The 18255-nt window shown below is 40.6% G+C and overlaps 1 protein-coding gene across 1 annotated transcript; it reads left to right on the top strand.

Moving 5' to 3' along the window:
• Window positions 1–114: 114 nt before the first annotated feature.
• On the top strand, window positions 115–8852 carry LOC113049649 (long-chain-fatty-acid--CoA ligase ACSBG2-like). The gene is made up of 15 exons (XM_026212173.1): window positions 115–280; window positions 2030–2110; window positions 2251–2348; window positions 2721–2998; window positions 3347–3435; window positions 3526–3646; window positions 4261–4341; window positions 4628–4777; window positions 4893–5060; window positions 5214–5395; window positions 5478–5711; window positions 6285–6502; window positions 7330–7469; window positions 7833–8076; window positions 8369–8852. The coding sequence occupies exons 2-15, from the start codon at window positions 2040–2042 to the stop codon at window positions 8443–8445; spliced, it is 2151 nt and encodes a 716-aa protein (XP_026067958.1). The 5' UTR covers window positions 115–280; window positions 2030–2039; the 3' UTR covers window positions 8446–8852.
• The last annotated feature ends 9403 nt before the right edge of the window (window positions 8853–18255 follow it).

Genomic DNA, 18255 nt, shown 5'->3' with positions numbered 1-18255 from the left:
AAAACCGTCCAAACACATTTCGTTTACAATTATATCCTTGATCTTTTTTTTTAAGTGTATATATATTGCTGTGACGATTAAATCGTTTGCTTAATAATGGAAATATAAGTGCAGACACCAGCAGTATAAAGTCCTCTCAGCTGCTTCACGCGTCACGTGACACGAGGCCATGGGGTTGAATGAAACCGTAGACGCACGTTATTCCACCTGTATCACTCACACCTGCTCTGAAAATCACACAATTTCCCACATCACTGACAGGAAAAACCCGTTCGAACATGTAAGTCAATCTTTATCACTCTCTGTTAACAATGGTAGACTAGTTAAATTTAATGTTATAAAGAAAATAATTTTGCAAACTCGTCATATGAATGACATTTCTGCAGTCCTTGAGGTAAAATGCATAGGTTTCTGTTAAATATTCAGGTGAATAATTAGTTGTTTAATTGAACGTAGGGGTGATCATTTTCAATATAGACTAGTTGCCACAAAGTAGATTGTATTTTTCATTTTATTTAATTATTTTTTTTTCCCATAAAAGAAGGCATATAAAGGTAGCATATTTTTCAAATGTCTGGATTGTGGGCAGAAACTATGCTTAACTTTGCTTATTTATCTTGTTTGTTATTTCATTCATTCATTGTTTTTAGTTACTCATTGATTTCTACTGTGATTTACCCCATGTAGGGTGACATTATGTCTACTGTATATATGGTATATATTTTGTACATTGTGTTTCTCTTGTCTCATTCTTTGTCGTCAGGTGGTCATGTGTCACCAAATTTGGTGAAAATAATGCATTATAGAGATAATAGAACTGCTGTAGTATGATCAAGTTATTAATATTATATATATATATATAAGCATGTGCATTTACATTTCCTGATTTTTTTGTAATGCATAATGTTTTGATTCAGTAGAACAACACCATGGTGTTTTGTGAAAAGCTGCCCATGTGAATAAATGGATCAATGAATTTTGAACCTGACACCTCAACTTCCACACCTTTAAATACAGATTAGGATCCAATTTCTCAACACCATCAAATTATTTCACAAGATTACTGAGGCCAGTATCATTGTTCTTGTCGGTAATGAACTATGTCGGTCTCAGAGTGTTTTCTTATCTGAGGACAAGTTCACTCGGACACAGATCATGATGTGGCCACACTTGTGTTGTAATTATCATGAACTTTGTGTTTTCGCAATCTTGAGTAGTCAGATTATGAACTTCTGGAGTCATTATGAACTTCAGTCATCATTCTCAGGATAAAAAAATAAAAAAATAAATTATAAAAAATGGCAATGTCCATTCTACTCAACGTAAAGTGAAAATTCTGTCATCATCATCATCATCATCATCATCTAATCACCCTGAAGTTGATACAAACATGTCTTTAAAGATATTTTGAGGAATATTAGTAACCAAACAGTTTGTTTGAGGGGGAAAAACTATTGATGGCAATGTCTACTGTCAACTGTTTGGGTACCAAAAATAAATGTAAAATAATTTATTTTGTTCTCAGCATAAGCTCATACAGGTTTGGAAACGGGAGTGGAACTTACATGATGACAGAACTTTCATTTTTGGGTGAAATATAACTTTAAATGTCAAATTACTTCAACATACTCTAGATGGCATACAGACTTCACAAATGCACATTTGTTGTTTGACTAAACCTTAGCAAACACATGTATCTTTCATGTTTAATCTAGATTTAGAGATATGCACATTTGTACATAGACTATTTAACGTGATAATGTTGGTGAAAAGCTGGTCATTGTCAGTAACCTCTCGTTTGCTGTGTTCATCATCTGACACTCTATCCCCTGACACATATTGCTTAGTATTGTCCAAGAGCTGGGTTACGTATAAAATATAAATGACATATTGAAACCACTAGTGTTAGAGACTTTTGACTAAATAGAAGATATTAGACATTTGTATGATATTTTTTCTTTATTGTATTTGGCCACTTCTTTGTAAAGCAAGGTTTTGTAATAATATTTTATTTTGTTGTCATGTTAAGACTCTGTGCAATGTCTGCCGATGAGTGTATATCACAGAGTGATTCCAGGGAAGTTCCTGTCTCTGGAAATGATACTGAAGGGTATGTAGACTTGATCAATGCTGTCCACCTCCAGTATTGTAGTACTTGATAATGTACTGCTTATTATTATCTATTTTATCTTTTTGCTCATGTATAAATGATGATATGCTGTAATAAGTTTTATTTGTCTTTCTTGCTAGTTCTGTTAAAACTGAAGAATATCAGACCGTAGCTCTCCATGACTCTCAAAACCAACCGAATGGGCATTGTTCATTCCCTGTCATGAAGAATAACACAGGTACAGTCTTCACATGAAAGTTCATGTAATGTTTAATTTTATGTGATACTTGCTGTTTCTTTGTAATAAATTAAACCATACAAGTTAATAATAAATACAGATTTTTTTAACTTTATATATGTGAAACCTGATAGGTGAGAAACACATACCAAATCCTGTCAGTAACCTGACCTATTTCCGCACTCTTATAAAGCTGTTTGTTCCTCAGTGTTTTTCTGAGTATGTGACAGGACACAAGGGCAGACGGACTGATATTTTCTTGCTTAGCATGCAGCAGCTTCATCTATAAATTTGCAATACCTTTCAGAAGCACTTATATATGATCAAATATAATCATGTCTCCTGTGTGTCCTTGCTGTCCTCATCATGAAGGCGATGAACCGGCAATACCATTGATGACTGGAGACGTGCGTCTTGCTCAAGCCCAGGAGCTGTGGAGCACAGCCAGAGACAAGCCTGTCAAACTGAGGATGGAGACCTCGGGACTGGGCTCAGAACCTCCAATGACCATCCATCAGATGTTCCTGGCTACAGTGCAGAAGTACGGAGACTATCCTGCCCTCCGTGCAAAGAAAGATGGAATATGGATCACTCTGACCTATAAGGAGTACTATCAACATGCAAGAGCGGCTGCCAAAAGCTTTCTGAAGGTTCGACTTCACATCTTTTCATCTTTAAAAATGAATTTCAAAAGCTTTTCAGAAATATTTTTTACAGTGTATGAAATGTATTGTTACTCGATACTTGAAAGCTGTTTACTTCATGCATGGAATCGTGTAAAAATGGTGCAGTGGTGTAATTAGTATTTGCTTAAGTTAAGTGTTTTTTGGAAGTTCCTTTGAATGACTTTTCCTGTATTATTAGTGAAATGATCAAACTATTGGCTCGAGGTTTTAAGGATTCAAAGCTTTTAAAGCTCCAGTTTCATTGTTGTTCCAAAGTTTCAGGTGGTGAATTGCTTTTGCATATTCAGTCATTGTGCTCTTTGTGTTCTCTAGCTTGGTCTGGAGCGATTCCATGGTGTTGGTATTCTGGGCTTCAATTCTCCTGAATGGTTTATAGCCGATGTTGGATGTATCCTAGCAGGGTATTGATGGAGAATAAGGGAAAATAAGTTTTGATGGCACGTGAGATCTGATAGTCTAGTTTTCTAAATGCACATCTTGTTTTGTCACAGGGGACTGGCCACTGGAATCTACAGCACTAACTCTCCAGAGGCCTGCCACTATGTCGCTCATAACTGTGAAGCTAATGTCCTAGTTGTGGAAAACAACAAACAACTGATCAAAATCCTCCAGGTAGTTGAACAGCTTTCATTTAGTAGATGATTAATGCTACAGGTGATTCATCCCACAAAGACATTAACACGAGAAGTGATGCAATAAAAAGTTCCAGAATTGCCAGTAGAGAGATCTTATAATTATATACCTTTAATAACAAAAAGTGTATTGACAGTTATAAGTCAAGTTCTCAAAAATAAAACAGATGGAGTTGGAAAGATAAAAATTAAACCAAAAAGCATACTGGTTATAATAGATTATATTAACAGTAATATGCACAGTAATTGCACACTAATGTGATTACTGAACATTAGGCCTATCTTAGAACAGTGAGTTAAAATAGAAAGTTTAATCATTTATCTATTACACCTTCACTAAACATGGCACTTCCTTCAGATAACACTGTTATTATGAACAAGCTAGAAGAAAGAAAATAAAAACATTACAGATAGTTCAACTTTCTGTTGAATCAAATTTAAATAATCTTTGTGGGTATTTTCACAGTCAAATTTATTTTAATCAACTTACAGCCCTAATTTACACACACACACACACACACACATATATATATATTATATATTACGGAATCTTCTTATAAAATATGAATCAGTTTTCTTTCACTCTCCTCACAGGTCAGAGATCAGCTGCCACATTTGAAGGCTATTGTTCAGTACAAGGGTGAACTGGAGCAGGAGTTACCAGACGTATATACGGTAAGCTTTTGCCAAATAATACATAAAAATGTATCTGAATGCTAAAAGCTTGTACAAAACATGTACATGTAAGTAAACCCAGATAATGCAGGTTCACTGATAGTTACAGATCAGTATTGTTTGTTCCCAAACCAGAAAGTATCAAAATGTACAGGGTTTTTTTTTTTTTTTAACAAAAAGCCAGTCAAGGAAAATAAAAGTAAACAGCATAATATTTCCAGTATGTCTATTAACCAACTAACCAAGCAGTGTTCCTGACATATGCTTCAATTTGATGTTCTCTCAGTGGGCTGAATTCATGAAGTGTGGAGCAGATGTTCCTGATTCTGAGCTGGATGTGTTGATAGACAGTCAAAAGGCCAACGAGTGCTGCACGTTAATCTACACATCAGGCACCACAGGGAATCCCAAAGGGGTCATGCTCAGCCATGATAATGTGAGTGCCAATTAAAGTGCCACATAAAGCGAAAAGTTCAGCACTTATGTCAATGCCAAATGTAATTCATCACATTTGATAAGCTGTGCCTTATATTCATCCCTCCTCTGTCCAGATCACTTGGACAGCCAGCGCAGCAGGTCGCATGGTCAATCTGAAGATGGCTGAGGAAGAACTTGTGAGTTACTTGCCCTTGAGTCATGTGGCGGCCCAAGTTCAAGACATGTGGATCTGCATGAGGTTTGCCGGCATAACCAGTTTTGCAGAGCCGGATGCCCTGAAGGTAAAACTCCAGCTTTTAAGATGCTCCCACTATTTACTTTTGGAAATATTAGCCTAATTTTTCAAAAAATGTTTATTAATTCATTCAGCAGACACTTTTTCCACAAATGATGAAACACAACTTATTATCTTTTAACTGTTAAACTCACTGTAGGGCTCCCTGGCCAACACTCTGAGAGAGGTGCGTCCCACGAGCTTCTTGGGAGTTCCTCGAGTGTGGGAAAAAATGCAGGAAGCAATGAAAGCCGTCGGTGCAAAGTCATCTGTCACAAAAAAGAAGATTGCAGACTGGGCCAAGGGGATCGGACTTCAAGCTAGCTATAATGCCATGAATGGGTGAGATTTAAAAGTACCATGGATTCAGTTATAAAGTGAATCATCTTGAAAGAGTCTCACAGCTCGTTGTATTTCTCTACAGTGATTCCTCAGTGCCGTGGGGCTTCACGTTGGCGAATGCCTTTGTTTTCAAGAATGTAAGAAAAGCTCTTGGCCTTGACCGCTGTAAGGCCTGTTACACAGGTGCAGCTCCGATCACCAAAGACACACTGGAGTACTTCATGAGCCTTTACATCCCTGTCTTTGAGCTGTACGGCATGAGCGAGAGCACTGGACCTCACTCCATCTCCTGGGCCGAGGGTTATCGCATCATGAGGTCAGAGGCACCATGTGCTTTATGTATTAACATTCCTGCTGTATTTAAATTACATAGATGTTTTATTAGATTTTAGGTTGTTGTTGCTATACTCACTTCACATTTAAATTTTTAATTTTTTAACAGAATTTGTACTTTTGGATGAACTGTTCCTTTAACTGAGTAAAAGGCATTGTTTGATTGTTTTAGTTTTGGTATCTTTTTCCACATGACAAAAAGTGCTGTACACAAAAATGCTGTAAAACTAAAACAGTTCCATAATTGCATGAATATACATAGCAGTGTTAAAATAACACTATAATACTTCACCCTGTCCATCCTGCTACATATCATTCACAATATTCTGATCAAAAGCCAAAACAAATAGAAAGTCTTTAGGGCAAAAGTGTCGATACATGGAGAGGATTTTAAAGAAAGTTAGATACATTCCTCCAAACTTTTTGTATTAATGTGATGAACTCTAATTGTGGACTTGACTTCAAACATCCACTTATTGGTTAAAAGTCATTGGTTACATTAGCAGTGTTTGCAGATGACAGTTGTATTTGACATTCAGTTTTTGTTCTCTTGCAGCTGTGGTAAGGTGTTGACTGGCTGCAAAACTAAATTAGACAAGCCAGATACTGATGGGACCGGTGAGATATGTTTCTGGGGGAGGCATGTGTTTATGGGATACCTGAACATGCCAGAAAAGACTGAGGAGGCACTGGATACAGACGGGTGGCTTCACTCAGGAGACCTGGGCAAACATGACAAAGATGACTTCCTGTTCATCACTGGCAGAATAAAAGGTAGAAATACAGGGTAGAAAAGGTAGAATGGAGAGTCAGCTTGTTTTTTTGTTTTTTTTGGTTCTGAAGGTATTTTTCTCATGGGATTTAAATAAAGTCTGTTAAAGAGTTATACTTTCTGTACACACGCGAAGCTACTGACACTAAGACAAATTTCTTGTGTGTAAAAACACACCTGGCAACAAAGCTCATTCTGATTCTGATAAACAGTGAACCAAATCATCCAGCTATGAGGTGAATCACAACATTACAAACTTTGACTTGAAGAAAAAAATATCTGAAAAAAGATGAAGGTGTAATGGTGTGTACATTATGGAACACAGAAACATGGAATACTGCGAACGAAACAGTCCAAATGAAAATGATCATAAATGTAAAACTGGTGATTTAAAATGGTTGATTATGTTCAAAATATGTATACATATACAAATACTTCAGTAGTTTGAGAGCATATGTCAATTGTAGTGCTTTATGGCAGTGTGTAGGCTCTAGGGAGCTCTTTTAGTACAAATGTGATTCTCTGATTGGTATAGATTTTTTTTTACAGAATCATGGGTAATTGGTAGTTTTTCACCAGCCATTTAGCTGTTAATTCAATAATAATAATAATAAAACATGTACCTTGAGTTAACAACCTTATATCTCACAACAGGTCTGTCTTTAAATGTTGATGAGTCAGTTCCATTATTGAGAAAATGAATGGGATTTTTGTATTACTTGTATTACTGTGAAGGAAATAATTTTATTAAGATAAATGCATAAACTGCACTGCAACAACCTGTAAACATTTGTTTATACATGTGTACCTAATTACTTAATTCTTGCAGAATTAATCATTACTGCTGGGGGAGAAAATGTACCACCCGTCCCTATTGAGGATGCCCTAAAAGAGGAGGTGTCAATCATCAGTAATGTCATGCTGGTTGGAGACAAAAAGAAGTTTCTGTCTATGCTACTCACACTCAAGGTGAGTCTACATTTACTCAAAGGAACAGTTCACTAAAAAAAGAAAATTTGCTCACTCTCAGGAGCTTGTTGAACAGATTTGGAGAAATGTAGCATTTTACTAGAGGTTCACAGAGGATCTATTGGTGAGCAAGAGATATAATGCTACATTTCTCCAAACCTCTTCCAATGAAGGAACAACCTCGCCACTTTGGATGCGCTGAGGGTGAGGGTGAATTTATTTTTAACAAATTTAAATATTATTTTAACAAGACCATAAAATGTCCCCATTTTACCAAATGACACATTTATACCATCTGCTATCAAAAAAATATTTGCTTAATCTCCATTTTTCAGAATGTTGTTAAATTTCTTTAATTTTTAGTGTAACGTTGATGACAATGGAGACCCCATAGATGAACTGACACCATTAGCCGTGGAGTATTGTCGGCAGCACGGTGTAATTGCCAGTAAAGTCTCAGAAATCATTAACAAAAAAGAACCAGCCATTTACAAAGCCATCCAGGAGGGCATAGACCGCGTAAATGCCAAAGCCACATCCAACGCCCAGAGAGTCCAGAAGTGGACCATCCTTCAACGAGACTTCTCCATATCTAGCGGAGAACTTGGTGAGTGTTATTTCTTCATATAGACAAGGATATAAAACAGAACAAGAGAGTTTATTTACAAACTGTATCTAATACATGGAAGTCCATGATTATAATATTTTTGTAAAGTACTGCAGAAGTACTTTTACAACTATGAGAAACATTTGTAGGTCTCAGTAGGTCTCACATGTTTCTTTACAGAACGTATTTGCCTAACTGCATTCCTATATGCATAATTATAGTCAACTATGTAAACATGGATGTACATTATTAGATGTGAATGTGAAGTTTTTGTTGTTGTTGTTTTTCTAAGGTCCAACCATGAAGCTCAAAAGACCCGTCGTCAGTAAAATGTATGAAGAAGATATAAACAAATTTTATGATGAATAACAGAAGAACTCAAATGAACCTGGGAATTAAATGGCTGACTACACTCATAGGATCATAGTCGTTAGCCTTTGACCAGTAATCTGTGTTTTGCTCACTCCAGGGCTTCCAGTGGACCTCACTATTATAACACAAGCCAAACTTGAGATCTTTTTATACCAATAAATTTATTACCTTCGGTCCCACTCTGTATTAAGTGGCCTTAACTACTATGTATACTCACATCAAAAAAATAAGTACAGTGTACATATTACATTCATATTACATGATTGCTGCTATTGAGGTGGGATACAGGTCAGGTTATGGACAGGTTTGGGGGTATGGGTAGGTGTAAGGGTGGGTTAACTCTATGAGTAAAGTATGCATTTGTTTGGTTTCATTTTATATGACTACCTTATGGAATAAAAAAATAAAAAACATAATTGAGAGGTGTAAATTGTCTTTGAGTGAGAAAGGAAAAAAAAATCTTAATTGTGAGATATATAGACTTATTTCCTTATAATTATGAAACTATATTGGTTAAGCATTTATTAGAATTAAATTACTTTTGTTTCTTTTATTAATTACTTTATTTTTTTTGTCTAAATTTCTGACTTCTCAAAGAAAACAAAACATCTCTCTGATAAGGTAAATCACTGCAGGCACATATATTGTTTATATCGTTTCCCCGAACCAGTTTTTAGGTTAGCAAGACACATCATCTCTTCTTCATTACTAATTGCTGGAAGGTTTTTTTTTTAATCATTGAACATGTCTGGTGTTACATGCAGCTGTAGAAGCCAATGAGCTATTATTATTTGAAGTATTTCTTCTGACACAGATGATATATGAACTATGTTAAGTAGCTGAGAGATTAGATTTTAGGATATACAATGACATCAAGGTTAAATTACAGCTAATATTTCTACCTATCTATCTATATATATATATATATATATATATATATATATATATATATATATATATATATCTTTTATGATATTACTTCCTTACTACATCCATCTGAAAAATTAATCCGCTTTATTCCCCCTCTTTCAAGCTTTCAAGGCTTGTGCTATTCTGAACAATGTCTGAAACTTTGTATTAGCAAGTGTAATATTCCTGTTTATTGCCTCCTTTAGATGAATCAGTTGTTGTATTCTTCAATTTTAAGACGCCTTGGATAAAAGCGTCTGCTAAATGTACTTTGGAAATCTCAATGCAATATAAATCGGGTAAGATGTGGCCCAACAGTTGCACATGCCAAAAACATTCAACACTACTGTAAATACAAATCGTTTTGCGTGTGTGTGCCAAAGGTAATTTTGTGCATGGTAGATGTAATATATATTTTAATTTTCTTTTTTTTTTTTTACTTTTTTTTTCTGAATTATATACCTGCCTTGGCTTGTCAATAAAATAATAGACTTTAAAAATGCAATAATGTGCTGTTTTAAGATTTGTGAATGGTATTGTGCTTTAGTAACCTTTTCCCCCTCAATGTTTCTATACTAAAATGTGATAATTCTCACGTCTCCCAGTTACTGAACTGATCCCTTCAACATGACACATTAATCATTTTCCTCATCAGCCTGGTTATTGCTGTTCTGATTATCAAACATGATATTGGTGCATTAAGGACAAAGTCCTCAGACCACAATCTATGTACAGTACATTCAATCAAATGAAGTAATCGCTTCACCTTGCATAACTTCACCAGTAATCATCAGACATCAGAAACTGGACTTTGATTCAAACACAAGAATCAACAACATCTATTCCCACCGTCTTACCCCTTTGTGCTCAAAATAAATATAATACTAATTAGGTCAAAGGCTGTTCATTTCATCCGTCTGACCTGGGCAGGTTTAGTGACTGGTCAGACTGGCTCTGGATCAGTCTGGAATGTTCCTTCATGGGGGTGTGCTGATTGCCTTCGGCTCTTGCAAAATAGACAGACTGGCTTAAAAAAATGTGTCCCCAAAAGTTTTAAAGTTTTTGCTTTTGACCTTTGTCCCTCACTTTAACAATAAGATTTTTTTCCTTTTTTTAACCACTGATTTATCAGCAAGAACAATAACAAAAGAAAAGAAAAACACTAGAGCTTTTCTTAATTATATTGGGCAGCTATCAGGTTAAGACAATTAATGTAGGACTTGATCATGTTTTTTCAAGGCATAGGCAGGTTATACAAGCGGTTTTTACATTTAATTTATTAATACTTTTATTATAAAATGTATTAATAACATTTATTAATAATATTATAATAATATAAGACAATTGGTTGACACCAGTTGCATAGAGTTTGTACTAAACTGCTTCTTAAAGAACAAGTTAATTTATTCACCTGCTCATCGACAAACAACCACCAAGAATTTGGCTCAAAATCGGATTTCTGTGTGTCCAAGCTAAAATGGCTGTTTCACCAAATGCAACATCTAGTTACATATGTAACCATGGTTCCCTGAATAGGGAACGAGATGCTGCGGTGACGTCACCACATATGGGAACACCTTTGGTGTGACGAATGTCTGAAGCCCTATACCATTCCGCCAATCCTATTGGCCAAATGGCGCATGGCACCACCCTACGCATGCGCACGCATGATATACCTGGGTGCCGCGCGCCATTTCGCTCAGATTTCATGACTGAAGAAGAAGAACGCTATCAAAGTACGGCACGGCCAGGACCACAGCATCTCGTTCCCTATTCAGGGAACCATGGTTACATACGTAACCGAGATGTTCCCTTTCATAGGTCACTTCGATGCTGCGGTGACGTCACCACGTATGGGAATGCTATACCAAAACGCCTGACGTACCTGATAGCTGGGATCCGAGGAAGCATCTGCTCAAGCGGAGAGAACCCGGGAGCCAGGAGCCATCCTCACATCCAGACTGTAGGACTTGATAAAAGTGCTCGGTGAGGACCATCCTGCCGCAGCACAGATATCATCCATAGAAGATCCACTGAGAAAAGCTTGAGAAGAAGCCACAGCTCTAGTGGAATGAGCTTTAACTCCTAAGGGCGAAGCGAGTCCACGCACCTCATAGGCTAAAGAAATTGCCTCCACCAGCCAATGGGACATGCGCTGTTTTGTAACCGCATGGCCCTTACTCTTATGTCCAAAACAGACAAACAGCTGGTCAGATTCACGCCATGGGGTTGTACGATCCACATAAGTCTTTAAAGCTCTCACAGGGCAAAGACTTAGATCTCCTGACCCAGCCTCAGCAGGGGGTAAAGCTTCCAGGACCACTTGCTGAAAGCGAAAGGGGTTAGATGCGACCTTAGGGACATAGTTAGGTCTGGGCCGCAGCAGCACCTTCACAGAGCCCGGTGCAAATTCCATGCACGAGGGTGAAACAGAAAGAGCCTGTAAATCCCCAACTCTTTTGAGGGAGGATAAAGCCATGAGAAGAAGTGTCTTCAGTGTCAGGAATTTATCCGGTGTAAGGGAAACAGGTCAATTTAGCTCAAAGGGAATCATTTAAGATTTTAAAGGGAATTTGAACAGAATCACTGTTTCACGGCTGTTCACGGAGACGCGCCTGCGATTCAGTGAACGAGCCGTTTAACATCAAATCTGCACTGGATACGAATATCCAAACTATAGTGAAAACACTATCAATTAGCACAGTAACAAGATCGGCAGTTTAAGACATTAACTTGTAAGCACAAAACACAAGATACTTCTCTTTTCAATATGAATAAGGCTTTATTAGATAAATCTAAGACATATAAACTAATCTAACACATAAACGCACGCACACACACATTCACACAAGTTGCAGGAAGGTCGAAAGTTAGGGAAAGATGAGTTTAAGAGAATGGAAATATGGAATTCCAAGTTTACAGCAATACGTTAAATTGCATAGACATGAACAACCATCAATCACGTAATTAGCGCTCGCATTGAGTTCCTCAATGGGGTTAAAATTATATTAGATACACCAGCACAACAAATATCTGGGAATACGTTGCCTTCGTTTGCTGTGAAAGGGACTCCAGTTGAAAGGGGTATCCCGGGGTCGCTGATTGGCTGGAAGTTCAGTTGGCTGAAGTGACGTCTTGGGGAGCCCGTGCTTGGGCGTTGGCTGAAGCTGGAGTTGTGTGGCTGGTCGAAGTTGAACGGACATCCGAGGTCAGGCGTCGGAGACTCGACGTTACAAAACTTAACTCAGAACACGAAACTCTCAATCGGAAAAGAAAAGAAATAAAGTTTGACGAGACTAGGTTGTGTTCCTTCTCATTGTGGCATAGTAGCAGCAGGCAGGCACGCTGGAACCGCGCTCAAAGAACAATGATGACTAACCGCATGGCTAGATGCTACAAGCTAAAGCTAGGTAGCAAAGCTACAAGCTAAAAGCTAAGAGCAGGCATGACTAATAGCATGACTGATAGCACGAGCAAGGCTGGAACTAAAAGCAGACTAAAAGCCCGCATGACTGATAGCACAAGCAATGCTAGACTAAAAGCAAAATTTCATGGGGTCCAAAGTATTTAAAACTTCCTTGTTGGCCACCCCTCAAATGTTGCCTTGACCAATCAGATATGGTCTTGGGGTGGGTATCATAAATCATTTGTTTATCTTACCAAGCATGTGGTTCTTGCCTCACAGGGTCTAATTTTGGACATGATTCCTATAACATGATTATGATATATTTTACAAATAAATGATTGTCAGGACAATATCAAGCAAGAAAATTTGATTATGTCAATACTAGACATGACTATGTATCCTATAGTTATCAAAAGACATACACAATAAGTGATTATACATGATAGTCAAATGTGTGGGTTACACATAAATGTATATGGAGTTAAGCAATGGAACGATTCATTTACAAGTCTTTTTGAGTTCATTCTGGTCCATATATAATGTATAAAAAGCAGTTTCTTTGCCATTCTCTGGCAAAGGGACTTTTCTGTGAAGACAAAGGTTTAAAGCCCTTCCCCCTTAGGAATTTCAGTCTGGTTTCACTGGCTGGGGGGGAAGTCAATGCAAGTATTTAACTTGATCTCCTGGGTTTACATGTGATGTCCAGTGCTGCATTCCAATCACGAACAATAAATTTGACAATCTCTTCTTCGAATTAAAATTGTCAATAATTGTTCTATTGGTGTTAATGTTGAAAGCTGTTGTGTGAACAAGTTGGTTGGTTGGTTATCTTGCTTGGTTCTTGTGGCACTAGAACTGATTTATGACTTCCTGAGGAGTTCGGCTCTCGTTTCAATGCACACAGCTCTGATAGACTCTTTGATTTGTCTGATTCGACTCATTTCTGCTACACCGGTACAGTCTCCAAGGACTCAAACGGATGCCCTGATAAACCTAACAACACAATAGATAAATCCCATGAAGGAACTCGCACGGGGCGGAAAGGCCTCAGCCGTCGCGCACCCTGTATGAAACGAGAAACTAGAGGATGACGGCCCACTGAGGCACCGTCTATGTATTCGTGGTAAGCTGAAATGGCTGCCACATAAACCTTTAAAGAGGCTGGTGTTACTCCATCAGAAAAACGGTCCTGAAGGAACTCAAGCACCGATGCCACTGGGCAGTAAACTGGATCCACATTACGATTTCCACACCAGGCTGAAAACAGTCTCCACTTGAAAGCATATAAGAGTCTCGTAGAAGCTGCTCTAGAATTCAGTATAGTCTCAGTGGTTTCAACAGAAAGACCGGGACATACTAACGCACTCCGCTCAGTGGCCACGCCCACAGTTTCCACAGATCTGGCCTCGGGTGCCAAATCAGACCCTGTGCTTGTGATAATAAATCCTGTCTGAGGGAAATCTCCCATGGAGAGCCCGCTAACAGACCGATCAGGTCCGCAAACCACGGCTGCGTGTGCCATCGTGGAGCCACCAGCAGCAGCTGCTCCACTCTGTCCCGCCGTATTCTGCATAATACCGCTGGGATTAGACGAATCGGAGGAAAAGCATACAGACTGGTCCTGGGCCAGCTGTGAGCTAATGCATCCACGCCCAGGGGCGATGGGGGGCATAGGGAGAACCATAGCGGGCAATGCGTAGTCATGTTCAACGTGAATAAATCCACTTTCACTTTGCCGAATATCCGCCATAAAAGATTCACCGTCTGGGGGTGTAATCTCCATTCCCCTTGTTCCAGAGCCTGTCTGGATAGCAAGTCCGCTCCGAAATTCAATCGTCCGGGGACATGAACGGCCCAGATCGACAGAAATTGGTCCTGAAACCAAAGAAGGACATGCCTCGCCAGCCTGCACAGGGGACGAGAGTGTAATCCTCCTTGATGATTCAGGTATGACACAACCGCTGTGTTGTCTGATCTGAGCAGCACATGACGGCTGATCAGCAGATCCGCGAAATACTGGAGAGCCAGAAAAACTGCCAGTAATTCCAGTCTGTTTATGTGCCAGCTGCGCTGTCCACACTCCGTGGGCTGGGCGCCCTTGACAAACAGCTCCCCAACCGGTCAAAGACGCGTCCGTCGTGACAGTCTCTCGGAAAGCATAAATTCCCAGCCGAACTCCTGTCAGGAGAAATTCGGTCGACATCCATAGTTTTAGCGACATCACACACCGCCGTGTCACCGAAATCGTTCGATGCGGAAGACTACGGGGTGAAATATTCAGCCTTTTTGTCCACCACTGAAAAGGGCGCATGTGAAGCAATCCCAGACGAATCACGGGGGATGCTGCTGCCATTAGACCTAAGAGCCGCAGGCACAATCTCACTTTCACCGTGCGACCCGCTTTGAAGCGCCACACGCATGATGCAATCGACTGAGCACGCGGGAGAGAAAGCTTCGCTGTCATCACGCGAGAATCCAAATCTATTGCCAGAAAGGTTATCCGTTGAGAGGGGATTAAAACACTTTTCTGGAAATTCGTGCGTAAGCCCAGGCTGTTTAGATGATTCAGCACAAAATCCCGATGAGAGTGTGCTTGAGTCTGCGATTGCGCTAGCACCAGCCAATCGTCCAAATAATTCAAAACACGAACGCCCCGGAGCCGCAACGGGGCCAGAGCTGCGTCCATGCATTTGGAGAAAGTACGGGGCGCTAAAGCCAAGCCAAAGGGAAGAACGCGGTACTGATACGCTTTGCCCTCTAAAGCGAATCTGAGGAACTTCCTGTGTCTCTTGACGATCTGAATATGGAAATACGCATCCTTCAGATCGATCGTAATAAACCAATCGTTTGGTCGGATCTGAGACAGAATAGACTTTACCGTAGAATAACATCTTGAATTTGCTCGGCCTGAGTGCAAGATTCAGACGGCGTAAATACAGAACTCTTTGCTCAGCAGAGTTGACATTTCCTGTCGCAGCACCGCCATTTCCGTAGACTTCACCGTCGTAGAAAGAATTCCGCTGAAGGGAGGCGGGCCTTTTCGAAACTGAATGGTGTATCCGTGACAAATTGTGCGTAACACCCATTGAGAAATGTCGGGCAAGCGTTCCCACGCGGCCCGAAACAATACTAGCGTTCACAAAACTTCCGCTTCCTGCAGCGCTGTCATACGCGTTAGAACGTCCGGGCACGAAAAACCTGTGGTGTTTGTGCACAGGGGAAGCGTATGCATAAGAGTCGTTGCGTCCCATTGAGTATAATCCTGAAATGTATCCATGGCAGGAATTAAGCCAACAGACTGAACATCAGGCTCTGCCGCTAGCGAAAAAGCGGTGGCTGCGCGAGCCGTCATAAACGGGCCGTTTGTGTAGGATCCCTGAGTCGCCCCTCGAATTCCGAAAGCAGGATTGCGCAGAGTGCCTGAGGGAGCGTCTGACATTACAGCTGGATCCAATGCTGCTTGCTGGCGGTGAGAGGAGGTTGAGCGAGAGCGCGCGGGCGCTTGCCGGCGTTCAACCTCCCTGGGTCTGCGGGGAATCAGCTGGCGGAAAGCGGCTGATTGCTGTTTCGCTGCCATGAATTTTTCCACTACCGACGTGACAGCCTCACCTAACAAACCATCCCTGGAAACAGGGGCATCCATGAGGAAAGATTTGTCCTTTTCCTTGATATCGGTGAGATTAAGCCAAAGGTGGCGCTCAACGGAAATCAAACCGGCCATGGAACGGCCCACTGCACGAGCGGTATGTTTGGTAGCACGTAGCGCCAAATCCGTTGCTCTACGCAGTTCTTTTACTGCCTCTGGCATGATGCCCTCCCCTTCGTCAAGTTCCTTCAATAGCTCCACTTGGTAGGCCTGAAGGACCACCTCGACACGCCTTCGAAGGAAGAAGGGGGCGAGACTTCCATGCCGCGGCTGAATTGGGCGCAAGGTGATCGGCGAGAGTCTCTTCCACCGGGGGCATTGTTGTGTAGCCATGGTTCACCATATCAGAAACGGTGGCGAAATCCGCAGCCGCAGCATTAGTAATATGCGCCTGGTGGAGGTCCGGGAAAAGGGTAAAGGCCTCCGGGGCTGTGTAGGTGTCCGACTAGTTAAAAAACGGTCGTCCAGCTTAGAAGAGGGTTCGGCCTCGGCCTTGTCAACCTCCCAGTCCAGCCCCAATTTACCCACCGCACGAGAAACCACGTCCACAGCTCACTGTAGGAGGGGGAAACGCGCCTCTCCTGTCCGCTAGGAGGGAGAGGGCTAGTGTCGGCTGCGAAGTCCTCAGACCCCGAGGCCGCGGTGGATAGAACGTCGTCATCATAGCGTCCACAACCGAAGGAGATGGCGGCGCATGCCTCCGGTGTAGGGAGTAAATCCTCATTAGAGAAGACGACAGGCTCAGTATAATCTTTATTCTGCAGCAGGGTAGGGGAGAGCGAGCGATGTGGAGAATATTCCAGTGCTGCACTGTCCACGAAATCCATGTCGCACGTGTCACCCCAGGCTATCGCCTCGTGCGGTGCCTCGGCAGTCGCAGAGGTGACATGACGGGGGTTAGACTCGAGGGCGACATCGGAAAATACTTCCACCCTAGAGCGCAGTACTCTGAGCCGCAGGCCATCACAATGGGGACAGGAAGAAAGGCCGCTAAGCGCCGCCTGTGCGTGATGCAAACCAAGACATACTATGCACCTGTCATGAGTGTCACCCGCCGTGATGTACCTGGTACATGGCTCCTTGCATTTACGAAAACTCATCGCGTCCGCGAAGAGGAGTTAACACTGCTCGAAGAGATCGCTGGAGAACGCGAGATGATAGGGCACAGATGATTCGCTATTCCTGAAGGAATGAAATCTGAGCGAAATGGCACGCGGCACCCAGGTATATCATGCGTGCGCATGCGTAGGGTGGTGCCATGCGCCATTTGGCCAATAGGATTGGCGGGATGGTATAGGGCTTCAGACATTCGTCACACCGAAGGTGTTCCCAAACGTGGTGACGTCACCGCAGCATCGAAGTGACCTATGAAAGGGAAGCCAGTACTCCGATTGGCTTTAAGCAATGTGAAGAGCCATCTAGTGGTTTATGTAAGGAACCACAAGTCTTATATAAAGACATTTTTATTATATTCTGTTGTAGTGTGCTGCATTGATGTATTTTTACATTTTCATACATAGCTTACAACTATATGTTTAATAGTACGCCAAAATCTGTGTGCTGATGCACTATTTACCTTTTCAAATATAGCCATCATTTTAAACTGAACTTCTAAGAATTTATGTGATTTAAATGTAAAACTGTAAAATCTGTATATAGTGCAGTAAAAGAAACCAATAGATATGTAATAAATAAATAAACATAAAATATTCAAAAAGTGAAATAATAATAATACAAAGAAATCAATAACCTGCACTGTTAGATAAGATTATAGCTTAGAAGGTCAAGAAAGTTTTCCTAATGATGTTCAATGTCAGTAATATATTGTAAAAAAAATCTTAATGAG

This window comes from Carassius auratus, chromosome 30, assembly GCF_003368295.1.
Source record: "Carassius auratus strain Wakin chromosome 30, ASM336829v1, whole genome shotgun sequence".
In the NCBI taxonomy this organism is placed as follows: Eukaryota; Metazoa; Chordata; class Actinopteri; order Cypriniformes; family Cyprinidae; genus Carassius; species Carassius auratus.
Note: the sequence above shows the minus strand (reverse complement) of the source record. Positions and strands in the feature narration are given on the sequence as shown.